Source organism: Lithobates pipiens, unplaced genomic scaffold, assembly GCF_037356315.1.
Source record: "Lithobates pipiens isolate NorthernLeopardFrog02 unplaced genomic scaffold, aLitPip1_a1.2 Scaffold_16, whole genome shotgun sequence".
Taxonomy (NCBI): Eukaryota; Metazoa; Chordata; class Amphibia; order Anura; family Ranidae; genus Lithobates; species Lithobates pipiens.
Window position 1 is genome coordinate 253328554 of NW_027507748.1, and position 27459 is coordinate 253356012.

Genomic DNA, 27459 nt, shown 5'->3' on the forward strand with positions numbered 1-27459 from the left:
CTGCACATGCTCGATGGCCAGGCTGGGGAGACTACAAGGAAAAGGGTACCCAGCCTGTCACCCAGCCGGCTGTTGATAGCAGATCACAGGATCTATTATCTTGCTCAAAAAGCCACGCTTCTGCAGAAAAAAAAAAAAAAAAAAGAGACCGATGGGCCTGTTAGGGTTCCTTCTCCTTCACGGTCAGAAACCATCAGACCGAGACATAAGTACAATTAAATCACACTTGTTTAATAAATAAAAAGGTAAATAGAAAAAGCATAATCAAAGCTTAGCCAGAGTCCAGTAACCGGATAGAGTAGTCAGCCAGGCCAGAGTTCAATAACCAGATCGGCTAATCAGCCAGGCCAAAAGTCAGGGATCCAAATAGAGCAACAGCAAGGAGGATAAGTAGCCAGACGGGATGTCAGCAAGCCAGTCTTTAAACAGAACCGCAGGAGATGGTTTCTTGTGATGTGACCTAGGCGAAGGCAGAGGTGAAGTGAGCTGGACAGCTTTAAGTAGGCAGGTTAGACGAGCATGATCAGGAACAGCTGGTAACTGTGGAGAGAGATGAGAGCTGGCAATTAGCCTACAGTTGAGCAGCCAACCCAGAGAAGGAAGGGCTAAGCCAGCCCCAACAGTACCCCCTCCTCAATGACCCCTCTCCCTCAGAGGGCCACCGGGCTTGAGGGGAAACCATCTATGGAACTTGCGGAGGCGGACAGGGGCATGTACATCCGAGAAGAACCCAGGAGCGTTCCTCCGGGTTGTACCCTTTCCAATGCACCAGGTACTGTATGCGCCCACGGAACCTACGGGAGTCAACAATGGATTGTACCTCATACTCCTTATGGTTCTCAACCTGAATAGGTTGAGAGCGTGGAACCGAGGTGGTAAAACGGTTATAGACCAACGGTTTCAATAAGGAGACATGAAACACTTGAGATGTGCATACTAGGAGGAAGGTCCAACGCGTAAGCCACTGGGTTAATCCTATGAAGGATATGGAAAGGCCCAATAAACCGAGGTACAAACTTCAGTGAGGGAACACGAAGCCGGAGGTTGTGAGATGACAGCCAGACCCTGTCCCAACCCGTTACGAAGGTGCAGGCAGGTGTCTGCGGTCAGCATGGAGTCTGTAGCTATCATTAGCATGACACAAAGCCTTCTGGACTTGTACCCAAGTGGAACAAAGACCACAGAGATGCTCCTCTAACGCAGGAAAACTCTGCGGAAAAAACGAGTCAGGCAACATGAAAAGGTTGGAAACCATAATTGGCCATAAATGGAGACAATCAGGAGGCAGAATCCAAGGCACTGTTGTGAGCAAACTCTGCCCATTGGTAATAGGTCTGACCAGTTGTTATGGTGGTCAGAAATATAGCAACGTAGGAATTGCTCCAAGGACTGATTGGCTCACTCTGCGGCCCCATTAGACTGCGAGTGATACGCAGAAGAGAACACAAGCTGGATTCCCAACTGTGCAAAAAAGTTAGCCAGAACCGGGAGACAAACTGACTACCCCTGTCCGAGACAATCACCTTGGGTGGCCCATCTAAGCGAAAGATCTCCCAAGCAAAAATGGAAGCCAGTTCCTTAGAGGTAGGCAACTTCTTCAGTGGAATACAATGACACATCTTTGAGAACCGGTCAACCACCATAAGGATAACAGTGTTGCCTTGGGAGTTGGGCAACTCCACAATGAAATCCATTGACAGGTGAGTTCAGGGCCTCTCTCCATTGGGTATGGGTGATATTAAAACACAGTTTTCCACTTGTCGCCCTCCTTAATGCGCACAAGATTATGTGCCCCTCTCAAGTCAAGCTTTGTGAAAACTATTGCTCCCTTGAGGCGGTCAAATAACTCCATAATCAATGGAATCAAGTAGGCATTCTTAATCGTGACACGATTGAGACCCCTATAATCTATACAAGGTCTCAGTTCACCGCTCTTCTTCACAATGAAGAAACCAGCACCATCAGAAGATGAGAATTTGTGGATGAAACCTCGCGGAAGTGCGTCAGCAACATACTCCTCCATGGCTTTATCCTCCAAGACCGACAAAGGGTAAACCCCGCCATGAGGAGGTATTGCACCAGGTTGAAGGTCAATTGCGCAATTATAAGTCCGGTGTGGAAGCAAACTACCGGCTTGACCTTTATTGAATACATCACTAAAATCACGGTACTCGTCCGGCAGGGAGGGGGGTGAGGAGGTGTACAGGACCTTGGATACCTTCAGGAAGCATGCCTCACTGCATTGTGGTGACCAGGAGAGAACCTCATCATGGAGCCAATCAAAATAGAGGGTTGTGCCTCTGTAACAAAGGATAACCAATAACCAGCGGCGATCTGGGTGAAGAAATAACTTGGAATTGGATTATCTCATGGTGAAGAGCCCATATGGCCACGGACAACGGAACCGTCTCATGAGTCACATGGGCAGGCTGTAAAGGTCTCCCGGCAAGAGTCTCTATGTCAAGTGGAGTGTCAGGCAGCTGCAGCGGAATCGAGTGTGAAACAAATGCAGCATCAATGAACAGGCCTGCAGCCCCAGAGTCAATTAGAGCCTGTATCTCGATAGACGACTCAGCCCAAGAAAGGGTGACAGAAACCAGGGGCTTATCCTTCCGGATAACTGGGGATGAAACAACGCCACCTAAGGTCTTTCCATGACAGGACCTCAAGGTTCAGGCATTCCCTGGATGGGTAGAACAAGACTTCAAAAAGTGACCTGCCTGGCCACAATAAAGACACAGTCTCTCCCTCCTCCTAAAGGCTCTGTCATCCACAGAGAGACGCGTGAAGCCCAGGCCCATGGGTTCATCTTCACTGACCGACTCGGTACCAGGAGGCATGGGAGGCGAGGGAGGCATGGGTGGGACTACGAAGCTTGAAGGCAAACGTACAGGAGGCTTCTGCAAGCGCTCCTTAAGAGAAAGTCTTTCTCTGAGTCTGGAGTCAATGAGGATGGCAAACGACATCAAGCTCTCCAGCTTAGTGTGTATATCCCGGGCTGCTATCTCATCCTTGATGGAATCCGAGAGACCATGAGAAAAAGCAGCCACGAGGGCCTCATTGTTCCAAGCAACCTCTGCTGCCAGAGTACGGAATTCAATGGCATAGTCGGCAACAGTTCTCGTACTCCGTTTGATGGACATGAGGCACTTGGCAGCAGAAGCGGAGTGTGCGGGAACGTCAAATACCCTTTTAAAGGAGACCACAAACTGAGGGTAACTCAAGACAACAGGTTTTTCGTCTCCCATAGAGGGTTAGCGCAGGCCAAGGCTCTCTCAGAAAGCAAAGATATCACGAAACCTACTTTGCTTCTGTCCGCGGGAAACGCCTGGGGCAGCATCTTGAAGTGTATCTCAACCTGATTGAGAAACCCTCTGCATTGAACTGGATCACCCCCAAATCGCTGGGGAAGCAGAGCAGAACCACACATACCTCTTATAGAGTTAATACTCGAGGCTGGTGTCTGCACAGAGACTGAAGCAGCAGCAGGGATGGCCTGTGACTCAGGTTGTACCGGAGCAGCCACCGCAGGGGATTCCAGGTGAGCCGTGCAACTTAGGAGCGTTTTTAATGCCATGACAAACTGATCCGTGCGGTGATCTTGCTCTTGATCTTCCAATGGAAAAAATATTACCAACAAGTGGATTGACTCTATCTTCAGAGTTCATGGCCTTCGCCTACTGTCAGAAACCATGAATCAGACCAAGATAGAAGTACAATTAAATCACACTTGTTTAATAAATAAAAATAAAAAGACAAATAGAAAAAGCATAGTCAAAGCTTAGCCAGAGTCCAGTAACCGGATAGAGTAGTCAGCCAGGCCAGAGTTCAATAACCAGACCGGCTAATCAGCCAGGCCAAAAGTCAGGGATCCAAATAGAGTAACAGCAAGGAGGATAAGTAGCCAGAAGGGATGTCAGCAAGCCAGTCTTTAAACAGAACCGCAGGAGATGGTTTCTTGTGATGTGACCAAGGCGAAGGCAGAGGTGAAGTGAGCTGGACAGCTTTAAGTAGGCAGGTCAGACGAGCATGATCAAGAACAGCTGGTAACTGTGGAGAGAGATGAGAGCTGGCAATTAGCCGACAGCTGTGCAGCCAACCCAGAGAAGGAAGGGCTAAGCCAGCCCTGACACTTCACTAGGCAAAATAAAATTGAGGCTGCAGTAGCATGAGAGGTTGTTACCTAAGAGACCCCTTGGGCGGAACGAAAGTTCTAGTTTTATTATCACACGTTAACATGTAATGCCTAGTCCTCTCCTGAATGTGGCATAACAATTCAATGGTCTAAAGAGAGAAGCTGTGTCAGTTGGTGAATATAAGAGAAAAGATGGTTTAACCTCTTGCTGACCACCGTGTGTACATTTACTACAGGGTGGCAGCTCCCATGCACAGAATCATGTACAGATATGTGCCTCTACACTTTGGGGTCTGTGGTGTGATGCCTGAATGACGATCTGTCTATGTAAACAAGGCAGAGCACTGTTCTGTGACAAGGGAAGCCAGTGATCTTGCATTTCTGCTCAGCAGAAACACAGATCTCTGTCTTCCTACAGTACAAGCACCCCCCACACAGTATGAAAGCACTCCCTAGTAACCCATTTAACCCTTTGATCGCCCCTGATGTTAACCCTTTCCCAGCCGGTGTACAGTGACTGTGTACTTTTTTTTTTTTTTAGCACTGATCATGGTCACTGGTCCCCAAAAAAAAAGTGTCAGTTGGTGTCCAGTTTATCCACTGCAATATCTTAGTCCCGCTATAAGTCACTGATCGCCACCATTACGAGTAAAATTAGGATTTTTTGTACTCACAGTAAAATGCATTATAGTAATTCACCAACTGACACAGCTTCTCTCTGTAACAAAATGGGTTGTTAGCTCTATCACTAGGAGATACTAGGTAAAGTTGTAATAAAACACTCAGAGCTCGCAGTTCCACCCAGGGGGGCGGCCCCTCAGGCTACAATCCCCACACCCTGCAACAGCATCCTCAGTACGTCAACAAGCAGTATAACGTAAAAACAAAAGGAGGGGCGGGTGCTGTGTCAGTTGGTGAATTACAGAGAAAAGGCTTTTACGGTGAGTACAAAAAATCATATTTTCTCCTATATTCACCAACCGACACAGCTCCTCTCTAACAAAATGGGACATCACCAAGCAGTGCCAAACGAGGGGTGGGGAAAAAACAGCATAAAACTTCATCCACCATGGCAAGTGGGAACTAGTGAAACTATACCCACACAAAAAGAACAGCAGTGTGTGAAAAAAAAAACACCACGCACAACAGGGTACCCTCAACAGGAGTGATCCCCAAGTCCGCAGCGAATTGCGGAAGTAATGCAGCAGTGCATTAACATAACAGTACTGCATTTTTATCGAAAAAACAGGAAAAAATATCGATTGCATATTCAATTGCAACTACATGGCCTGCAAAACCTTGCGGCCAAAACAGGCCTCAGCCGATGCACTGACATCTACCTTGTAGAATGTGGTAAACGTAAGGACAGATGACCAGGTCGCCGCCTTACACAACTGAGTGACCAACGATTGGTGTCGGAAGGCCCAAGACGTTCCGATTGCCCTTGTGGAGTGGGCCGTGTCCGGAAAGGGAGGCACCTGCCCCTTAAAGGTGTAGGCTTGCACTACAATCTGTCTGATCCACCTGGTAATGGTGGCCGACGAGACCGCCATGCCTTTCTTTGGATCAGCCACCGAAACAAACACTGAGTCTGACTTCCAAAAGGGAGCCGTGGCAGACAAATACACTTTCAGAGCCCTAACCACATCCAGAGTGTGAAGGGCCGAGATCACTTTCGGTAGAAAAGATGGTTGCGGATGCAACACCACCTTATGCCTGTGGATAACCAGATAGGATGACTTGCAGGACAAGGCCGCCAGTTCCGAAACCCTCCTGGCCGATGTGATGGCCACTAGGAAGACCATTTTCTGGGAAAGAGTCAACAATGGAATCTCCCTGATATTTTCAAACTGTGGTTTTTGAAGCGCCGACAACACCAGGTTCAAATCCCAGGGGGGCAACGATGGGCGCACCGGAGGGACTACATGTCGTACCCCCTGGACAAAGGTACTCACTAGGGAGTGTGACGCCAGAGGTTGTTGAAAAAAGACAGCTAAGGCTGATATTTGCTCTTTGATGGTGCTTATTGCCAATCTCTGGTCAATTCCTTGCTGAAGAAACAGCAGGATCCTGGATATGGCAAAGGAGCGCGGATGTCATCCTCTTTCCTCACACATGGAGATGTAGGCCTTCCAGGTACGATGGTATATCTTCCGAGAAGATTTCCGTGCCCCCAACATAGTTGGAATCACAGCGTCTGTCAGACCCCGGTTCCTCAATACCTGGTTCTCAATAGCTATGCCGTTAAAGTCAACGAAGGTAAAGCAGGATTGAAAATTGGACCATGAGATAGGAGGCCCTCTCGCAACGGTAGTCGCCAGAGAGCGTCTGCCACCAGACGCACCAGGTCTGTGTACCAAGGATGCTGAAGCCAATCTGGGGAACCAGTATTACCGAGATCCCCTCGGCTTCCACTCTGCGAATCAGACGTGGCAACAGTTTCAGTGGAGGAAAGACAAAACAAATCTTGGCACCTTCCGATTGAGATGGGAGGCCAGTAGATCCACATCTGGTGTGCCCCACTTCAGGCACAGCAGCCTGAATATCTTTGGATGCAATGCCCATTCTCCTGGGTCCTGCATCTGTCGACTCAGATAGTCTGCCTGCCAGTTCTCCACTCCCGGGATGTAAATGGCCGGCAAGGCCGGTATGTGTCGCTCTGCCCACCGAAGTATGTGAGCAACCTCCCAAGCAGTGGCTGAGCTTCTTGTTCCCCCCTGGTGATTTACGTACGCAAAAGCCGTGGCGTTGTCGGACTGTATCCTGATCGGACACCCTTAAAGTCTCATTGACGATGTAAGGAGACACAACCTAATCGCTCTCAATTCGAGCAGATCGGCAATTCGGATTCTTCCATAGACCAGAGGCCCTGTGCCGACTGAACTCCCATCACTCCACCCCAGCCTGATAGACTGGCGTCCATTGTGATCACCATTCATTTCACAGGAAGCCAAGATTTTCTGGACTAAATCATCGGGGACCTCAACCACCAGATCAGTGAGTCTGACTGACTGGCTCACCTGGATCTGTCGATCCAGGGACAACTGAGATTTGTCCCATTTTGTCAGAATCTCCTTCTGCAGGAGTCTGGAGTGCAACTGGGCATAAGGTACTGCCTCGAAGGAGGCTACCATGAATCCCAGTACTTGCATGCAAAACCAGAGAGAGACGACCACTTGCGGTTCATCAGCAGTTTGACTGTGGATCTGAGAGTCTGAAATTTGTCTGAAGGGAGAAAAACTCTCGCTTCCCTAGAGTCCAACCGCAAACCTAGGTACTCCAGACACTGGGTCGGCACAAGCACAGACTTTTTTAGGTTCAACAGCCACCCAAATTTTTGCAGGGTCTGCATGGTGATCGCCACATCCTCCTCTAATTCTGAGGCAGAAGATGCTCTCAGGAGGAGATCTTCTAGGTATCCCACGATCGCAGTCCCACGTTGTCGCAGCAACGCCAAAACTGGAGCCAGTACCTTGGTAAAGACTAGGGGGGCTGATCCCAGACCAAAGGGAAGAGCCACAAACTGGTAATAGGCTTCCCGACTGCAAAACGCAGAATCTTTTTTTTTTTTTTTCCAAAAGTTTTTATTGTTTTTCAAAATGCATCATACAGAAGAATAAGTCATATAACAGGCAATCCATATTGAACATTAACAATACAAACATCTTGTATATTGTTATACGGTTGATGTAGATGTTAACCTGCGGTCTAATTAAACATTTGACAACATGTAGAAATATATGGAAGAGATTCCAGATGCACGTGAAATCAGAGCATTTCGTTGCGTACGTGTAGGGTTGTAATAATACCAACAAGTCTGAGGTTGGATTGCCATACTGTAACAACGAAGAACATGTCGAAGTGAGGAAAGATCATGGAAGGAGGTAAGGGGAGATGCTACAAGTTTACACCTTCTACTCTGGATATGCATATCCTTTTCGGGAGAGGGGGGGGGAACTACGTGAAGGAGGGATGGGATAAAGAATTAAGGGGAAATGGCAGGGAGGGGGGGGGATTGTTGCTTCAGGTAAGAGACTAAGATGAGGGTTCATGAGATCCGCTACTCGCCGTCCACGAACCAACACCTAGTTAGGGTGAACGATTGTAGTGTCGTATGCTAGAAACGGTCTCTCCGATAATAGTAATATATTACAGATCTGAGGCGAAACCCAGGGGGTACATGGTGTTCGATACGTGTACCTAAATATCAGATGGTTAGTCAGGTGGGGTTTTGTATCATGTCGTGAAAGTCAGCAGTATTCCGAAAGTGGTGCCAGGGTGCCCATTTCGAGCCAAAACTCGTCGGAGTGTCATTATGAATATGGATCAGTTGTTCTATATTTGCTATCTTGTCTACTCTACGAAGCCATTCTGCAATGGAGGGGATGGTAGGAGACTTCCAGTAAGTCGGGATGCACTGCTTCGCCGCACTGATTAAGTGAAGTGTGAGAGATTTTCGGTAAGATGTGCTAGAGTGGGCATTGTGGTGTAGTAAGAAGAGGGCTGGAGAGAAGGGTATGATCGTGCTTGTAATTTGTTCAATCACCTTATGTATTTTCTGCCAGAAAGGACGTATGGCCGAGCAGAGCCACCACAAGTGTAGGAGGGTGCCGCATTGATTGTGGCATCTCCAGCAGGTATCCGGAATCTGTGCATCCCAGGAGTGAATCAGGGCAGGAGTACGGTACCAGCGGCATTGTAATTTGAATCCATTTTCCTGAGCCGAGACATTCAGCGTACCTTTATGAATATTGAGAAAGATATGTTCCCAATCTTCCTGTGAAAAGGAAGATGCCAGGTCTTTTCCCCAAGCCTTGCAAGCCAAAGAGGTGCCAGGGATGTTACTCTGAAATAGAAGGGAATGGGTCAAAGAGATGAGATGAGTCAGGGGTGTCTGTGAGGAGCAGAGTTTCTTGAAGGGAGTCAGAGATCTAGTACAGTCATATTGTTTATTAGTGTATTGCAGGTAATGTCGAATTTGTTGGTAGGTCCATATGGGGATTAGGGGCATTCGCATGTTCTCTGCGATTTGTTGTGTCGTGAGCAGTCGTCCTTTGTTGTAAAAGGATTTAATGAGGATCGGTTCATTTGTCCAATGTTTAACAAGGAAAGATTCGTGCATGCCTGGCGGGAAGAGTGGGTTTTGTTTCAGTGGGGTCATTGGTCCAGGGTTGGATGAAATTTCCTTTTGAGTACATATAGTAGAGAAGCAATGTAAAGTTGGGGCTATTAGTGGATGGGATTTAGTCGGAGAGGACATGTGTGAACGCTGTACCCATGGAAGATATTGAAGAGGGGAGTCTATGAATGAGGCTTCCAGAGCGACCCAATCTTTGTAGGGTAAATGAATGTTCCAATCAATTATTCTCGTCATATGAGTGGTTTTGTAGTAGTTATTGATATCAGGAAGACCTATGCCACCTTTGTCTTTGGGTAGAGAAAGTTGGGAATAGCCAATTTTGGGTCTGCGCATATTCCACAGGAAGTTTGTACACGCTCGTCTGTACGATTTAAAAAAAGCTATGGGGAGTTTTATCGGTACGGCCTGTAAAAGATATAGGATGCGAGGGAGAATGTTCATTTTTAGAATGGAAGCCCTACCGAACCACGAAAAAATTGGTTTGTTCCATAGTTTTAAGTCCATCAATATCTTGTGTAGGATAGGCAAGTAGTTTTTAGCGTATAGGTCGTCTAGATTTTTTGGAAGTTGTATGCCCAGATAGGTAATAGTCTCATTGGTCCATTGGAACGGAAAGTTGAGTTTACATTGTTCGGCCAATTTATGAGGTAAAGAGATGTTGAGGGCATAGGATTTGCTAAAGTTAATTTTTAAGTTGGACAATGTATGAAATGAGCTAAATGCTTTTAAGAGGGATGGAATCGTGATAAAGGGATTGGTAAGAAACATCAAGATGTCGTCAGCGTACGCAGCAATTTTATATTCTCTCATTTTAGATTTAATTCCATTAATATCTGGGTTATGTCGGGGGCGTGGCCGGAAGTCGGTGAGGACGGACGTGTTCAGCCAGAGCTCCGCTGAGGCCTTCTTGCATCCGCCGCAATCCGGACCCCTAACACCGCAGATCAGACTCTCTTCAGGCTGCAGGCCCTGCTGGTACTCCCCGCTGTCATCCGGGGGTCATTCGGCGCTTCTCCGGGCGGTCCACAAGCTCCGGTCCGTCCCGGGCCTGCCGCCCACACGTGAGGCGCTCCGCCGCCATCTTGCGGCCTACCTGGCTCCCGGAGCAGCTGGACATCCCTCGGCTCCATGGGGGTCCCTCTCCCTTAGCATCCACTTAGCGGTGCATACCTGCCCTGGTCCGGTGCCCGAACGTAGCGCATTACAGGCGCCTGGAGGTCTGGGGCCTAGCGTTCCACTACAGCAAACGGCGGCCATCTTGGTACACCCGGAGCAGGCCGCAGCCCTCCGCCTGCACTTCTGAGGCTGAAAACTACTTACAACTGTACACCCCCTCTGAATTCTGCTCTCCCGAGCGTCGTGGGTCAACATTGGAACCAGAAAGGGCCTCCCCAGCCCCATCGTCAAGTATTAACCCTCAGACGGAGCGGTTTTGGAGCTACCTGGGCCTATTGTGTCTTCCCTGCCACCGCTTTGCTTGACTTCTTCATCTCCAACATATGCGGTTCGCAGGGTTCCTTGCTACAATTATTGCACCAGTGATCCCGGGACTTGCGGTGAGTGCGGCAAAACCCCCCTCCCCCCCCCCGGCTGTAGACTGTTTCCTGGCACCCTAATCCCCCTGTTGGCGGTTCATTCTGGGGGGTGCCCCCTTCTACCGGCCACTTTGGAACCGGCTGCTGCCGGGCGGTTCTATCAATCAGAGGCACAGCAGCCCTCAGCTTTCCCAAGGACTGCCTCATGACATTTTGCTAATTGCTGCTGCTTCGCTGCACCGCAACCCTATACAGCAGCAACGCACGCACCTAGTTTTCAAATGATTTTCTAAGACCCCAGATTAGCTCCGTTCGGGACTTCAATCTATCTCAGAGGTATTCCTGCACCACGTTTCACCTCATCCACAATTTTTCCTTTCCCCCTTACCTCATCTTCTAACCCGCTGAGCCTTAGTGTATGCCGTCTAAAAAAAAGAAGGCACGGAGCACCGCCCAAAAGACTCTCACACAATACCTTCTCCGCTCTCAAGAACATTCTAGCATGGAGCGTGAGGGGTCGGTTGACGGGCACCTCTCCCCGGACCCGGCCTCCCCGCCTCGCTTATTGGGCCCTACCTCTCCTGCTCCTTTGTCGGATAAAAGAACTCCCAGTGCCCTCTCAAAAGCAGATCTGGAGGACAGTCTGGACTCCATGTACAATAGATTGGCATCCAAGTTTCAATCAGAACTTCAGAAAACTTCTCATGCACTTTCACAGGAAATCTCGGCCCTTGGAGCAAGGACTGAAAGGCTAGAGACTAAACATGACGAGTTGGCAATAGCTCATAATGACCTCAGCCGGGAACACGAAGCCCTTTCCTCCACGGTCCAACTTCTACAGTCTCAAATAGAAGACCTCGACAACAGAAATAGACGTAACAATCTGCGTATCCGTGGCATCCCGGAGTCCGAATCTGAGCTTATTCCGGTAGTTATCAGGTTGTTTAAGTCCTTGCTCCCTGAACATGAAGCCACTATGTTCAAATGTGATCGGATACATAGAGCTCTGCGCCCTAAACCCCCGGAGGACAAACCTCCCAGAGACATCATTCTCTGCATGAAGGACTTTCTGGTCAAGGAGGAGATTTTGAGAGCAGCTCGTAACAAACAGAGGATCACTCTCGATGACAAAGTTATCCAAATTTTCCCAGATATCGCACCTGCGACCTTGGAGCGTAGAAGGAACCTAAAGGAGATAACCACTGTCCTGCAGTCAGCCCGCATCAGGTACCGTTGGGGGTTCCCGTTTCGTCTTGTGATTCCACATAACGGCTCGACATACTCTGCTACCTCGGTCCTGGAGGGTCAGGAGATCCTGGTGAAGCTGGGACTTTTGGACGCCTCGGCGGTTCGCAGATTGCCCTCCACTCCCAGAGCTACACCTATTTGGCAAACCCCTCCGACCAGAAGAGACAGACGCAGAATCAGATATGGTGCAGATGATCGGGTGGAAGATAGTCCTCGATGATGTTGTTTTGCTCTCCTTTATCTGAAGGCTCAGACTGTGGTTTGCTATAAGTTCTCAATGGCTGTTTATATGCTGCTCTTGTTTATATGTTACAGGGTAGTGTGTGTTTAAGTTTCTGGTTTTATACTGTTTCCCCCTCTTGGCTCCCGCTTGCTCCACGCCTCCGTCCTATCGGGGGACGGTGGAGCTTGTCGGAGAGAGGGGCCTTATGTGTTCTAGGTTCTTCCTACCCAATCCACCAGCCATTTACAAGTCCCTAGGAGCTGTTGTATGGCTCCCCTTTCCAGTGGTCGGTTGCTTCTTTGGTGGGCACCCCCTACCATTGCGCAACCCTACTGGTCACGAGACCTTGTTGTCTCGGTGTTTGATCGTTATTTTGGTGTGGCTATGTTTCCCCACACGCTATTATATTTAGCTTTAATGTTGGGCCCCAGGCCCTTCTTGGGCTTTGGGCCTTTTCCTTTTGATGCATATTCCCCTTTTTTATGTCTTTTGATTTTCTCCCTTCTAGGTCGATCATATTCCTTGTTCTATGCTCTTACAATCGCTCAGACGTCTTTTATACTCAAGATTGGTATTTTCCCTATACACTTGTTTTTATTGCACTGTGTCTTATTTTTCTATTATCCCGCAGATGATATGAGGGTCCCCCTGCGTCTCTGGCGCCTGTTGGACGAGTATTCCCCGAGAGTTTCCCTTTCTCCCCCTGCCACCATATCTGACCTCTCCACTATAGTTGTCCTTTTTTACTTGCCATGGCAATAACTTGTGTTTCCCATAATGTCAAGGGATTTAATTCACCATCCAAAAGGCGTAAAGCCTTCTCCTTTTATAAAAGCCTTGGAGCTAAAATCATTCTACTCCAAGAAACACATTTCTCCCGCTCCTCTCACCCTAAATTTTTCCATAAAGACTTCCCTCAAGCCTTTTACTCACTCCACTCGTCCAAGACCAGGGGTGCCGCCATTCTCCTTCACTCCTCCCTCCCTATGGAGGTCAAGCATATATTTAGAGACCCCGAGAGCCGCTATGTTATTATTCAGGGTGTGGTCCACAACAGAGAACTTACTATTGCTAGTATTTACGCACCCAACGAGGGATCGGCCACGTTCTTTGGGTCATTTTTTGAGAAAATTGCTCAATACCACTCCCCTCACTTAATAGTAGGTGGTGATTTTAATTCAGTTGCCAACGCCACTCTCAACCGTTCATCAACACCAATCACTTCTAGAGCTTTCCCGAAATCGCTCTCCAGGGGCCTACGTGAACTGCAACTCACTGACACCTGGAGAGCTCACAACATAGGCTGCAGGGAATACACTTTCTTCTCCCACCCGCACAACAGTTATGCGAGGTTAGACTACATTTACTCCACTCCAATTATTCTTGCTAACTCGATGGAGGCCTCCATCCACCCCTGTGTTTGGTCCGATCATCAGGCAACTTCCTTTACTACAGGGTTCATTAGGCTCGCTCCCACGCCTCACTCCTGGAGATTGAATGAATCCCTTCTCTCGGACTCAGGGGTGGAAGCCCAGGTAGCTCAGTCTCTGGAGGAGTATTTTTCCTTGAATGCTCGCCCGGACATGCAACCTTCGACCCTCTGGATGGCGCATAAAGCCGCCATCAGGGGACGACTTATTAGTCTTTCCGCAGCCCGGAATAGAGCCAATAGACTTAGGATAGTGGAACTAACCAGAGAATTAGATCATCTATACAAAGACGCATCCTCGTTGCACTTGGACTCGTCCAGGCGCACCATAGATCAGAAGCGCCTGGAACTCGACTCCTTGTTGTCCTCCAAGGTTGAGAAGACGCTACGCTGGGCCAAGGCTCGCAGTTTGCTATTCAACAACTCTGCCTCGACTTCGTTTGCTAGGAAGTTGTCTAGCACACTTCGACCGCCTCACGTCTACCGGCTATCTAATAGTGAGGGTTTTGTATCGTCACATCCCAAGGAGGTTCTCAAGATCTTTGAGCAATTCTACTCTAAACTCCTAGAAGCCCCCCGCACCCTTCCTTCTCTTGATGACCTGTCCTGGTTGCAGGACATCCCTCTCCCAACGCTCTCCCCCTCACAAGTGGAGGCGTTGAATGCCCCCTTTACTGTTCCGGAAATCTTAGGGGTTCTCAAGTCCCTAAAGTTGGGTTCGGCCCCTGGTCCGGACGGCTTTTCAGCCCTATATTACAAAAAATTCTCCATGATTTTAGCCCCCAGAATGATGCAACTTTTCAACTCGATTCTACTAGGTGGTAGCTTCCCAGAGGAAATGCTGTTAGCCAACATGTCACTGATCCCTAAACCCAATAAGAATCATAATTTACCTCAAAACTTTAGGCCAATTTCGGTTATAAATAATGATATCAAAGTATTTAGCAGAATCTTAGCTGACAGACTAGCAAAATGTATCCCTTCTCTAATTTCCCCCTTCCAATCTGGGTTTATTCCGCATCGTTTTATCACTGACAATATACGCCTTGCCTCCAATGTTATCCAAGATGCCAACCTTTTTTCCCGTAAGCTCCTCCTGTTGAGTTTAGACATACAGAAGGCATTTGACAGTGTTACATGGAACTATTTAGACACACTTTTGCCTCTCATGGGCTTTCAGGGTAACTTTCTAGCAGGATTCCAAGCCCTCTATAATAATCCTATGACTCGCATTAAGTTGCCCGGCTGTAACTCAGAATTCTTCCCCATAGGTAAAGGCACTAGACAGGGGTGTCCCCTTTCCCCTTTGATCTTTGCCCTAGCCCTGGAGCCCCTCGCAATTGCTCTCCTTAGACATCCTGATATTACTGGTTACACTAAGGGGTCCGAAACGTATAAATTTTGCATGTATGCAGATGATGTTTTGATGTTTATTACTAACCCTCATGTCTCCCTCCCCAATCTTTTCCTGACTCTGTCTCATTTTGCGAAAATCTCTGGCCTGTCCATTAATGTGTCTAAATCTGTAGCCCTCCCTATAGGCTTTACACCCAATGATTTGGCTCTTATTAAACAAAACTACTCATTTACTTGGGCCTCCACCCACATTTCTTATCTGGGGGTTGGTCTACCCGGGAATTTCGGGGACCTCTTTGGGGTCAATTATCCCCCACTGATTAGCAAACTTAAAAACACCCTGAAAAGTTGGCTCTCTTTACGTATCCCCTTTATAGGTCGAATCACTGCCCTCAAAATGGTCATCCTACCCAGGCTGCTATATCTATTTCGCTCTCTACCGGTTAAGCTCCCCAAGAGCTTTCTCCTTGACCTTCAGTCTCATTTCAATAGGTTTGTTTGGAACAATAGACCTCCCAGGTTTGCGAGAGGGGTACTCTATAGATCTATGAAAAATGGTGGTCTGGGGGTACCTCAGATTTGGTTGTACTACCTTGCCTGTATATTTACTCAACAGGCACAGTGGTCGATCCCTAATTCTAAAGTCCCCTGGGTGAGGTTTGAGGGTGACTCGATCACTCCATTCTATCTCCCCGGCCTTATGTGGTCAACTAATCATCCTCTCCTGACTCTAACCACGCGCAATACTATAGTGGCGGATTGCCTCCAACTGTGGCACCGCTTTAAGCAGAGATACGACAGCACCCTGGGGCGATCTTTAGGGGCCTCCTTCCTGGGTGACCCTAGGTTCCCCCAGGCTTATCTCCATCCTGAATCTTTTGATATTTGGGTCCGTTGTGGGCTTACCCAGTTGAAGGACTTTGTGACGGGCTCTGGCTTTGCTCAATTTTCGACTCTGCAGGCCCAGCACAAACTCCCGGACTCTGAATGCTATAGTTACTTGCAGATCCGTCACTTCTTCCTCTCCCGGTATGGACTCCGTCCTCGGGCACAGCTCACTGTCTTTGAGGACGTGTGTTTCAATTTCCCACGCCAAAAGGGATTGATCTCTCTGATATATAGGGCCCTTGAGGGACATTCGGAGTGCCAATCCCTTCGATATAGAGCTCGCTGGGAGGAGGAGTTGGCTCTGGAGACGGGAGTGGTGGATTGGGAGGAAGGTTGGAACAACATGCGCAAATGCACTAGATCCCTAACTGTTAGGGAGACGGCCATCAAGGTTCTCACTAGGTGGTACTACACCCCGGTACGTTTGCACCAGATTTATCCCCTTACATCCCCCAACTGTTTTAGAGGGTGCAATCGTCCCGGCACCTTTGTACACATTTTTTGGGATTGTGACTTAATTCGCCCTGTCTGGCAGGAGGTCTTAAAGCTGGTGGATGGGTTCGCGGGCCGAACACTGTCCCTCTCTTATCACCACTGTCTTCTATTCCAGACCCCCCCCGACACCCCTAAACATTTTATAAGACTAGTGCACTCTATCTGTGTTGCTGTACTGTGGACTATTGCTCTTCATTGGAAGTCCCCGTCTATACCTTTAGTACAGGTTCTCACTCGTATTGATCAGGTAATGCTGTCTGAAAAGATCTTTCACACCCTACATGACACTGAACACATCTATGACCTTAAATGGAACCCATGGTTCTTGTTTCGTTTACAGAAGTGATCGCACCTTAGGTTTTTCCTTTGGCTTCTCTTTTCTGTTTGCTTTTTCTCCTCTTTTTCCTTTGTTTCTCTCTGCTCTCCCTCCCCCTTCTCCCTGTCATGATCTTTCTTTCATAATTGAGTTATGATGGTCAGCACGTTTAACCTGTCATTCTCTTTACTATTATGATTGATGGTTGGAATATAAGACCCATACAGTGTATCATCTATCTATTGTTTGTCCTGCAGGGTTCTGTTATGTGTTTATTACCTTTTGGTAACCTGGTCTTCCATCATTTTATGCCAATGTTGAAATATGATTCTTTTTGCTGACTTTGTATTTCTGTTGATAACTTTAATAAAACCTCTTTTGAAAACAAAAAAATATCTGGGTTATGTCTTAAGCTATTTAAGAAAGGTTCCAGAGTGAGAATATATAGAATAGGGGATAGGGGACATCCCTGTCTGGTCCCGTTTTTTATGGAGAAGGCACTCGATAGGGTATTATTCACTCTTATCTTCGCTTTTGGGTTGATGTATAGGGCATTAATGAAGCGGAGTAGTTGAGGTCCCAGTCCGATGGTTTGCAGAACACAATGCATGTAATCCCATGCTACCCTATCAAATGCCTTCTCCACGTCGAGGGAAAGGAAGAAGCCTTTTTGTCCAGAAGTTTTGATCAAGTGATGTAAGTTAATGGCTTTAATCGTGTTGTCCCGTGCCTCACGGCCAGGGACGAATCCGACTTGATCGCAAGAGACCAATTTAGGGACAAGAGGAAGAATTCTGTTAGCAAGAATTTTGGAGAAGAGTTTCAAATCAACGTTAAGTAGTGAAATAGGTCTATAATTTTCAGCTTTGGTTGGGTCTTTGTCACCTTTCGATATTACCATTATATGGGCTTCTAGCATATCCTGATGAAGGGGGGTAGTGTCTGAAATGGAGTTGAAGGCTCTACAAAAAGGATCTTGGAGAACCTCCGAGAAGGTTTTGTAGTAAACCGCGGGTAGCCCATCTGAGCCTGGGCTCTTTCCAGTTTTAGTCTGTTTAAGGGCGGTCTTCCATTCTAAAGGGGTAATCGGGTCCTCTAGAGTAGATATGATGTCTGGATTTTGAATCTTGGGGCAGAATTGGCTTAAAAATCCCTCCATTGTGCGTTGTCTGTGAAGATTAGCTAAGGGGGACAAGTCAGAATTCTCAAGATTGTATAAATGAGAGTAGAAACATTCGAATTCTTTAGCTATATCCTCGTTTGAGGTGAGTTTTTTACCAGAGGAAGTATGTAAGGAATGTACGATCATTTTCGACCGTTTGGCTTTCAAGGCTTGGGCTAGAAGGTGACCACTTTTATTGCCGAACTGGTAAAATAGTTTCTGAGAAAGCATAGATTTTTTCCGGATAGTTTTCCCCAATTCCTCACGAATGGAGGAACGAGTGGCTTGTAAATCGTGGAGGGTCTGCTCAGCCAACGTACATTTGTGTGCCGCTTCTAACTTTCTGAGTCGTGCGAAGAGATTGGATAGGCGACGTTTTCGTTCTCTATTGAGCTCAGCGGAAATGGATATAAGTTTCCCTCTGATAACACTTTTGTGTGCGGCCCACTGGGTGATAGAAGAAGTGTCTGGTGTAGTGTTTGCGATGAAATAATCTGTGAGACATTGTCGGATTTGTGCAGTGCGAACAGTATCAGTCAGGATACCTGGGTCCAATTTCCAGATATATGTTCGGTCACGATTCTCAGGGAATGTCAGTGTGATCGAGATAGGGTGATGGTCTGACAGGATCATAGGTTCTATAGACGCATGTTTGAGGTAGGAGAGATCAGACTGGGTTAGGAAAATATAGTCAAGTCTAGAGTATTTGTCGTGAGGGTTAGAGTAGAAGGTGAAGTCTTTCTCCGTCGGATGAAGGGTTCTCCATGTTTCGTGGAGAAGGAGGTCTTGTAGAGTCAGTTTAATCTGTTTTAGGGCCCTGTAAGGGAGAAGAGAGGATCCAGTTGAGGTATCTATCAGGGGATCTAGGGGGACGTTAAAGTCGCCCCCTAGGACCAACATGCCTGTTTGGAAAGCAGCCAATTGATTCGTAATCGTCCTAAAGAAGGGGACTTGCGCCGAATTGGGGCTATATATATTTGCTAATGTAATAGGTTTGTCGTGTATGGAGCCCTTAAGAAAAATGTATCTACCATTATCGTCAGCTATGGTATCAGTAATTTGTAAGGGGGTCTGTTTGGATATGAGAATGGAGACACCTTTTGTTTTAGAGTTCGGAGTGGTTGAGTGATAACCCTGAGGGTAGTATAAGTTGGAGAATTTAGGTGTGGCCTGAGAGCTGAAATGGGTTTCCTGAATGAAAATGATATCAGCTTTCAGAGATTTCATATGGGCCAGAAGCTGAAATCTTTTTCCGGGGGTGTTAAGACCTTTCGCATTTAGAGATACGATCTTGAGAGATCTATATTGTGGTGTGCGGATTGAATTCCGGGGAGGCATGATGAACGAAATCGTAATTAAGCTGTGGGGAAGTAGACGGCGAGTAGCAGAGAACCTAAGGGGTTGGGAAGGGGGGTACGAGGAGAAGGATAATAAGCTATAGGAAAAGAGGGGGGAGGTGAGGGGTCAAGGACGACAGGAGTAAATCTGTGAACAAAGGTGAGTATATTGTAGATAAGATGCGATGTAGAAGGTGGATTTAGGGTGTAAATACAACTGGGGTCCGGAAGTGTTAGTAGAAACTTCCCGACAGAAAATAATACCAGTAAAGGTCAGGTGAGTCTCATAGAGATTCCTGTGTTGGAGAGTGTTTGGTAACTGAGCACAGATGGGTATATGCTCTATGTCCCTTGAGGTCAAGAAGGGATAAAGAGGGATATCGGTTCGTATGTGATGACATATGTATCATGAGGGGAGATTCGGAAACATGTAGGAGATTGGAGATATTGCTATGTAAAGTTACGGGGAGTGGGTAGGTTCTTTAGTAAGGTCATGGAGAGAATCATTCCTGATCAGGAGGATGATCGTTACAACTCTGAGGGAACGGAGGGGAGCTCTTAATACAGTATAATGTACAACGAGTCTAAAACATAAACATTAATCAGAAGGTAATCTTAATAACAACAAGTGAAGCGAGCAGTCTGGGCCTGAGAATATACGTTCCGGGGTTCGAGTTAACTATAGAATCTATGAACTAGGTGGGATTGACTCCCCCAGCGAAGGCTGCATCAAAGAGATCAATTGTTCATGTCAACCTAATCATAGGGGATACAATGCTATGTGCTATGAGTTCGGAAATCGGATGAGAGAGTGACTAGGCAAATAACATCAGATGAAAATCTATACAGATTATTATAACTGAACGTATACCCTTATCGTGTGTCTGGCTGATCAGGTAAGTAGAGATCCGAGGAAACTTGCGGAAAACAGAAAAAATAGTAAACCGATAAGTAAAAGAAAAAATAGAACTACTTCACAAAAAGAAAAAAGAAAAAAGAAAAGTTGAGTGTGAGATCATGACAACGTCCATGGGTGAGTTCTCCAACTGTTATTGATCGGATCGTGAGTATATATATAGTCCAGCAAGACAGCTTACCTACAGGCTTGATGTTAGAAGCCAGATGCAAAGGAGCGGAGTCTTTAGGTGCCATGTTGAAGATTCGGGAGAATATTTGGAGGAGAAGTCTCTGACCGAGTGTATCTGGAGTATATTCTAGGTCAAGACAATTCGAAAGTTCTCACACATCAATATTGGTTTTCAAATGGAAAAGGGAATAGAAGTCCTCAGAACAGCATTGGTTCTAGGTTTTATGGAGGCTGCACGAAACTCTGGTAACAGAAGAAACAGAGAACAAGGTTCGGTAAGTTGTGTGTCATCGAGACTGGTCTCCAGTAATAAGAGTCTTTGCGATCTTCTGGGCTTTCGGTGGTCCGGTGAAGCTGTAGGGCTGAGATTACGCAAGTTGCCTTGTGCTCTCGGTGATGAGGCAGGAGGATGGCTCCTCCTGCGTCTGCCGATGTTAAAGTTGCCAGCCTCTGCTATGCCTTCCATAGATTCTGCTCTTCGTAACAAGGGGAGACGGAAATCACTGTACCAGTCAGGTACTTCAACGTGAGGCAAATTGAGAGTACTACAAAAATTATCAAGATCTTCAGGAACTCTGAGATTGACCGTGTGACCATTATAGTTGACAGATAGGCAAAGAGGGAATTTCCATCTGTATGGAATAGCGCGGGCTCTCAATAGGTCTAGGACCGGCTTCAGTTCTCTCCTTCTCTGCAGGGTAATGGCCGACAAGTCTTGGAATAGTTTAATTTCAGCGCCTTGATGGTGCAGCCGCCCTCCATTCCTTGCTCTCCGCATAATTTCTTCCTTTAGGATATAATCAGCTATGCAGCATATTTCATCCCTAGGGGGGTCAGCATCCCTTCCCCTGGGTCTCAAGGCACGGTGTATGCGCTCTAGGATAATAGGCGTATCGGGGGGCCTCTCTAAGAGGCCATTTAAAATGGCCGCAACAGAGCGAGCAAGCTGTGTTGGTTCCACAGACTCTGGAAGACCTCGTACCCGAACGTTGTGTCTTCTTCCACGGTTGTCAAGGTCTTCCAGGTGGCGATTGATGTCCCTCAAGTGGACCGCGTGGGATTCGGAGACTTGTTGCATTCGGCAAAGAGTAGTGTCATGGCGGGCTTGTGTCTTCTACTCTCAGGACCATCGACTGAAAGTCCGCGCGTAATTCGGAGACCGCAGCCGCTAGTGCTCCTTTGATGTCCGCCGTCATAGCTTTTAAGTCCGCAAGACTGAGTGATTGAGACGACGGTGGATCCGGGGGTTGGGATTGCGGGCTCCGGCTTCTGGATCTGTTAGGCCCTCTGCCATGAGGTGATGTGTCGCACGGTGCTGCTTGTGAGTCAGACGCCGATCCTCTAGGCCGCGTCCGGAATATCTCCGGTATGTGTTGGTTTACGTGGGCATCTTGGCTCCTGGACGAACGGGAGGGTAGTCCAGAGGGGGTTTGCGGTGTGCTCCCCATGATTTTCGGTAATATAGATATCCGATGAATAGATAGCTGGACCTCCGGGAGAGAGAGCTTAGAAGCGAGCGTCTATCTTCCTCAGGCACCAAGCCACGCCCCCCACGCAGAATCTTTTAATGCTGAAGGCATATGGGTATGTGCAGGTACGCATCCTGGATGTCTAAGGACGCCAGGGAGACCCCTTGATGGAGTGCAGCGACTACTGAGCAAACTGATTCCATCCTGAATCTCTGTACTTTCACAAAGTGATTGAGGGCTTTTAAGTTCAAGACTGGACGTACCCCTTCCTTCTTGGGAACCACAGACTTGAGTAGAATCCCTGGAAGCATTCCTAATCCGGAATCGGTACTATCACCCCACGATTCAGCAAATCCCTTACTGCCCCCAACAGGGCCTCCCGGCAAACCGGGGATAACTGGAGGGGAAGAATCTGTGTTGCGGCCAAGAGAGAAACTATCTTGTAGCCTGTGGAAATCAGATTGCAGACCCATTGGTCGTATAACCGGGAGGACCACCGGGCTGCAAACTCCCGAAGGAGACCCCCCCACCTTCATGTGGTAGCACTTTTATTTGCAGGCTTGCGGTTCCAGGGACGTTTTTTGATCCTCCGTGAGCTTCCTGTCGGGCTGGGGACATTTTGTCAAAGCTCCAGTCGGACGAAGAAGCCGATTGTGAGCGGAAAAAGAAGGCCCTTGCTTACGGTGTGGGAGTAGTGTACTCTTACCACCTGTGGCATTTTTAATAATGTCATCTAACGAGGCTCAAAAGAGCTGGTCGCCAAGGAAAGGCAGATCTGTCAGGGCTTTTTTGGATGCCTGGTCCACAGACCAGCATTTTAGCCAAATTAGGTGCCTCAGCACCACAGTGGAAACTGAGGCCCTGAATAACAGAGGGAGAGTATCCAGGGCCGCGTCACAGATGTACTTAAGGCCTTGCACTAGTTGGTCTGCTAGTTCCACGCAGACAGGGGAAGCCTGTTGCTCTCCCAATTTGTGGTGCAAAAGTTTTGCCCACTCAGTCAGTGTCTGCGACACAAGTGCGGATGCCAGTACAGGTCGCACGGCTGACCCCACAACCGTAAACAAGGAACGAGCCACCGTCTCGGCCCTCCTGTCAGTGGGATCCTTGAATGCAGGAGTCCCCTCAACCGGGATTGTGGTTACTTTATTTAAGCTGGATAGTGGGGGCTCCACGACCGGAGGAGCCGACCATTTCTTGAGAAGGCTTTCCTTAAAGGGGTAACGCACCACCATGTATTTGGGGACCGAAAAGGTCTGTTGCGGGCGACCCCATTCCTTGTAAATTAACTTGTCAAAATAAGTCAGATACGGGAACACCTTAGGTGAACGTGCTGGCTTTTGGGACCCAAAAGGGACCGGTACATCAGCAGAGGAATCCACTGGCTCCTGAATCTTCAGGGTATCATGCACAGCTGTGATAAGTGCTCCAACAAGCGCATTGTCGCGCCCGGATCCAGACAGGGACTCATCCTCATATTGTCCGAACGGTCCTAGTCAGCGTCGTCTGACAAGACAGAGCAGAGGTCACCGGCCTCAGCAGTAACCGAGTCTGCGTCAGAGCTCTCCCCAGAGGATGGGGGGGAGACAGGAGCCACTTTTTAGCACCTTTCTTCCCACGCACCACCATCAGGGTGTCCATGGGGACTGCACCATTCGCAGGTGACCTGGTTGCAATTGCCTGGATTTCGGGGGAAGAAACACCAGTTTCTGAAACCATGCTGACCCTACCCTGTCTGCCACCCGAAGGGGACTTAGGATAGTGACAGTCCTTGCTGCCGCTGACTGAGGGGTTCTAACCCGCCAGACTCACCGCTCTGAGGAGTTCTGCGTTGTTTATAGCAGTGCCTGTAGACTTCTAGTGCTCCCAGGTGCAGAGGAACCAAAACTGTGTCATTGACAGTCTGTCAGAATGATCGGTGAACGATCACTTAACGATCTGAAAAACTTGCTTAGACTACATAGAAGGCTGTCCAGCGCTGAGTAATGACAAAACAGGAAGCTGAGGGCACAAGAAGCTGCTGCTAGAGAACTAAAACGTGCTCCGGCTTCTAGAAAATGGTAGCCAGTGTCCTGAATAGGGAACCACCGGGAAAATGGCAGCTTGATGCCCAGAAGCATGCTGCCCTTGCCCACACTGAAAATGGCCGCCAGCCAGCGCCATGAGAGACAGAGATAAACATGTGTCAGAGACACAGAACTGCACCGACACACAGGCAAACCTCACAGACACCTCCCGGGAGTTAAGCACGTAGAGTCCAGGCACCACCAGTGAGCCAGAACCCAGGTGAAAGCCCCAGGGGCACACACACACACCGCTCAGTACCCATGCACAGCCCCCCCCCCCCCCCCGTGAGGGGGAAAAGGAGGGGAGATAGGGAGAGAAGAGAGAGAGGCGAGGGACCCCCGAATTGACCTTCCAGGGAATGCCCAGCTGCTTAGCCCTGCCGGGACAGGGAGAGCCATACTTGCCAGTCCTGAAGAGCTGAGAGACATTCCATTGTAGACCAACTCATGATCAGTACATGGAAGGCTACTGGCCCGGCATACTGTGACACAGACATCAGTAGCCCGGTCATACGTACGCCCTGGAGCATAAAAGCTCACCGACCACCTCTGGAGCTGAGGTATGTTGTGGCCTGCCGAGCCGTAGCTGCGACCTACACACGCTCAATGGCCAGACTGGGGAGACTACAGGGATAAGTGAACCAGCCTGTCACCCAGCCGGCTGTTGATAGAAGATCACAGGATTATTCAACTTGCGCAAAAAGCAAAGCTTCTGCATAAAAAAAAAAACACAGACCTATGGGCCCACAGGGTTCCTAGGTCTATCTCCTTCACTAGGCAAAATAAAACTGAGGCTGCTGTTGCAGGGTGTGGGGATTGTAGCCTGAGTGACCCCTGGGTGGAACTGAGTTCTGAGTGTTGTATTACAACTTTGCCTAGTATCTCCTAGTGACAGGGCTAAAAACCCATTTTGTTACAGAGAGGAGCTGTGTCGGTCGGTGAATATAAGACAAAAAATATATCCCATAGTTTGTAGATGCTATAACTTTTGCGCAAACCAATCAATATACACTTATTTGGTCTTTTTTTTTATTTTTATTTTTTTACCAAAAATATGTAGCACAATACATATTGCCCTACATTTATGAATTACTTTTTTTTTTATTGGATATGTCTTATAGCAGAAAGTAAAACTTTTTTTATGTATTTTTTTTTTTTTTTTAATTGTCTGTCTTTGTTTATAGCTCAAAAAATAAAAACCACAGAGGTGTTCAAATACCACCAAAACAAAGCTCCATTTATAGGGAAAAAAAAGTATATAAATGTTATTTGGTTACATCGTCACACGGCTGTGCAATTGTCAGTTAAAGTAATGCAGTGCTGTATCGCAAGAAATTGCCTGGTCGTGAATAGGGATAAACTTTCCATAGCGGAAGCGGTTAATTACACTTAAAGGGCTCATTTACACTTGATTAGGCTTCAACACACATTAACTGCTAGTTTACACTTGCTTTAAAACAAGGCTTCTGACAGGCTTTGTTAAAGTTCTCTGAACGCTAGTCAAAGCTCCTGTTACTAAATAAAATGGTTAGCTTACAGTCCTGTTTACAGCTGCTTTCGCTTTGCTTCAAAAATTATACCCCATTAGCTTAACATAGCTTTAGTGGTGAGTCAAAGCGTCTTTAAAGCCTCCATAGAAGTCTACGGCAAAGCTCGCTTGAAGCACCCCCAAAGCTCCAAAGCCCCACTGAAGCACCAAGCAAAAGCAAGGTGTAAACAGGACCGTAAGGGAACCATTTTATTTAGTGAAAGGGGCTTTGACTGGCGTTTAGAGAGCTTTAACAAAGTGTGTCCAAAGCCATGTTTTGACACAAGTGTAAACCCCTTTCACACTGGGGCAGTGCGGGCTTTACCTCTGTAGTAGTGGGGCTATTCGGCCAATAGGTGGGGACTTTTAACCCCCGCTAGAGGACAAAGGGTTAATAGCGCTTGTGTTGTGGCACTTTGGCAGTGCTGCCCATTAATTTCAATGGGCTGGGATGTATTAGGAGTGGTGTATACACCGCTACCGCACTCCTCAAAGATGCTGCTTGCAGGACTTGTTCCCCTCCTGCAAGCTCCCTCTGGCTTTCATACTGGGGTGGCTTGAGAGGTGCTTTTCAGGTGCTATTTTTAGCGCTAAAACGCCTGAAAAGCTTGCCAGTGTGAAAGGGGTCTTAATGTTTGTTGAAGCTTAAGTGTAAATGAGCCCTAACAAAGACAGAAAGACCTTGAACTGTAGATAGTGAATGCATAACTGCATTTGGGGTTCATAAGCACTTCGGGTGTATGCATTACTTCCTAACCTGCAGGTAAAGGTGAGTCACAGACTGAGCACTGAATATTTATCAGTTGCAGTCTTAACACATACCCTGGAAGAAACATAGGTATTGCCACCCTAAAGATGGATTGCATTTGTATTAGCAACGATAATTTAATATGCAAATAACCCGGTTTAATTTACTGTTACAGACTGTCAAATGTATTATACATTTGTTGGTAAAGCTTGAGGAAATCTCCAAAATGTTACTGTGCATAGGCAACCCATGTTCTAAGAACAAAAATGAAATAGAAATATTTTGATATGATTGGAATTGTTTATGCAATGCAGAAGAACACACAGAAAACAGTATTACCTGAAGGGCTCTCTTGAGAGAAAACCTTATGCTTCCCAAGTCTTTGAGACAGGTGTCGAATATCAGGAGGATCTGTTCACATTTGAACAAAAAAGGGAGAAAGAAGCATTACCGCCAAGTCACAGATCAGTAACAAAATAATTTACAATGACATACTGGATGATGAAGCTGAATGAAAACCACCACAAACTTCTTGGTGTTCTGGTCAGAAAAAACACAATGCCTTTGTTTTTAAAGACAGATATGTTAAGATCTCTGAATGTAACCCATTTTAAAAGTTGTGTGGCTGTGCCCATAAAAGGCAAGCAAAAAAAAAAAAAAAAAAGCTAATTATTAGTCAATAGTACTGCCTGTAGGCTCTGTGAAGAGGGCCTTCTTATTGAAGAAATACACCTTTGCCTCATGTTAGAGCTGATACACTTACTACTATAGTGGAGCTTTTGGGTAGGATGGGGGTAGAAAGTACCAGATTTTGACAGGTACACACCTTCAACTTGCACCGCAATCCTTCCCCTTCCTCCTGCAGCCTTCTGGGAGATGTGGCAGGTCCCAGAAGACTGCAAGACCATTCAGTGTGCAGCACCACTCGAGCATGTGCAGTGGGCACCCAGCTGTGAAGCTGCAAACTGTCACACCCAGGTGCCCTTAGTAGAGATACTGGTGCTGGGGAGAGAGGACACAGGGTGAGCACACTGCTGGATTGTGGGACAGATCATTGCGAGTTTATTAAAAAACAAACTACAATTGTTGTAGCTACTGATTTAAAATGTTTACATAGGAGACTGGAGCTCCTCTTTAAGCTGTCCAAACATTCTCTTTGCATTCAGCTAGCTGTCAGAGAAATTTCAATCCATGTAAGGCTAACATTGTATAATAGCTTTAAAACTATTATACAGTCTGCACCCAGAGGCGCCGCCTTCTTCCTTGTGTCCTTCACTTGGTCATACAGCTTTTATTT

At 47.4% G+C, this 27459-nt stretch overlaps 1 protein-coding gene across 12 annotated transcripts in view; it reads right to left on the reverse strand.

Annotated features, from left to right (window-relative positions):
• Window positions 1–27459, reverse strand: part of LOC143982506 (zinc finger CCCH domain-containing protein 11A-like) — an 805224-nt gene that overhangs the window by 737148 nt on the left and 40617 nt on the right. For 10 of the 12 annotated variants that reach the window (XM_077481309.1, XM_077481314.1, XM_077481311.1 and 7 more), the window contains exon 2: window positions 26502–26573. The exons of the other annotated variants lie outside the window; for them this stretch is intronic. In XM_077481309.1, the coding sequence (XP_077337435.1) occupies window positions 26502–26573 (72 nt within the window). The remainder of the gene's footprint in view (window positions 1–26501; window positions 26574–27459) is intronic. 12 annotated transcript variants of the gene reach the window in all.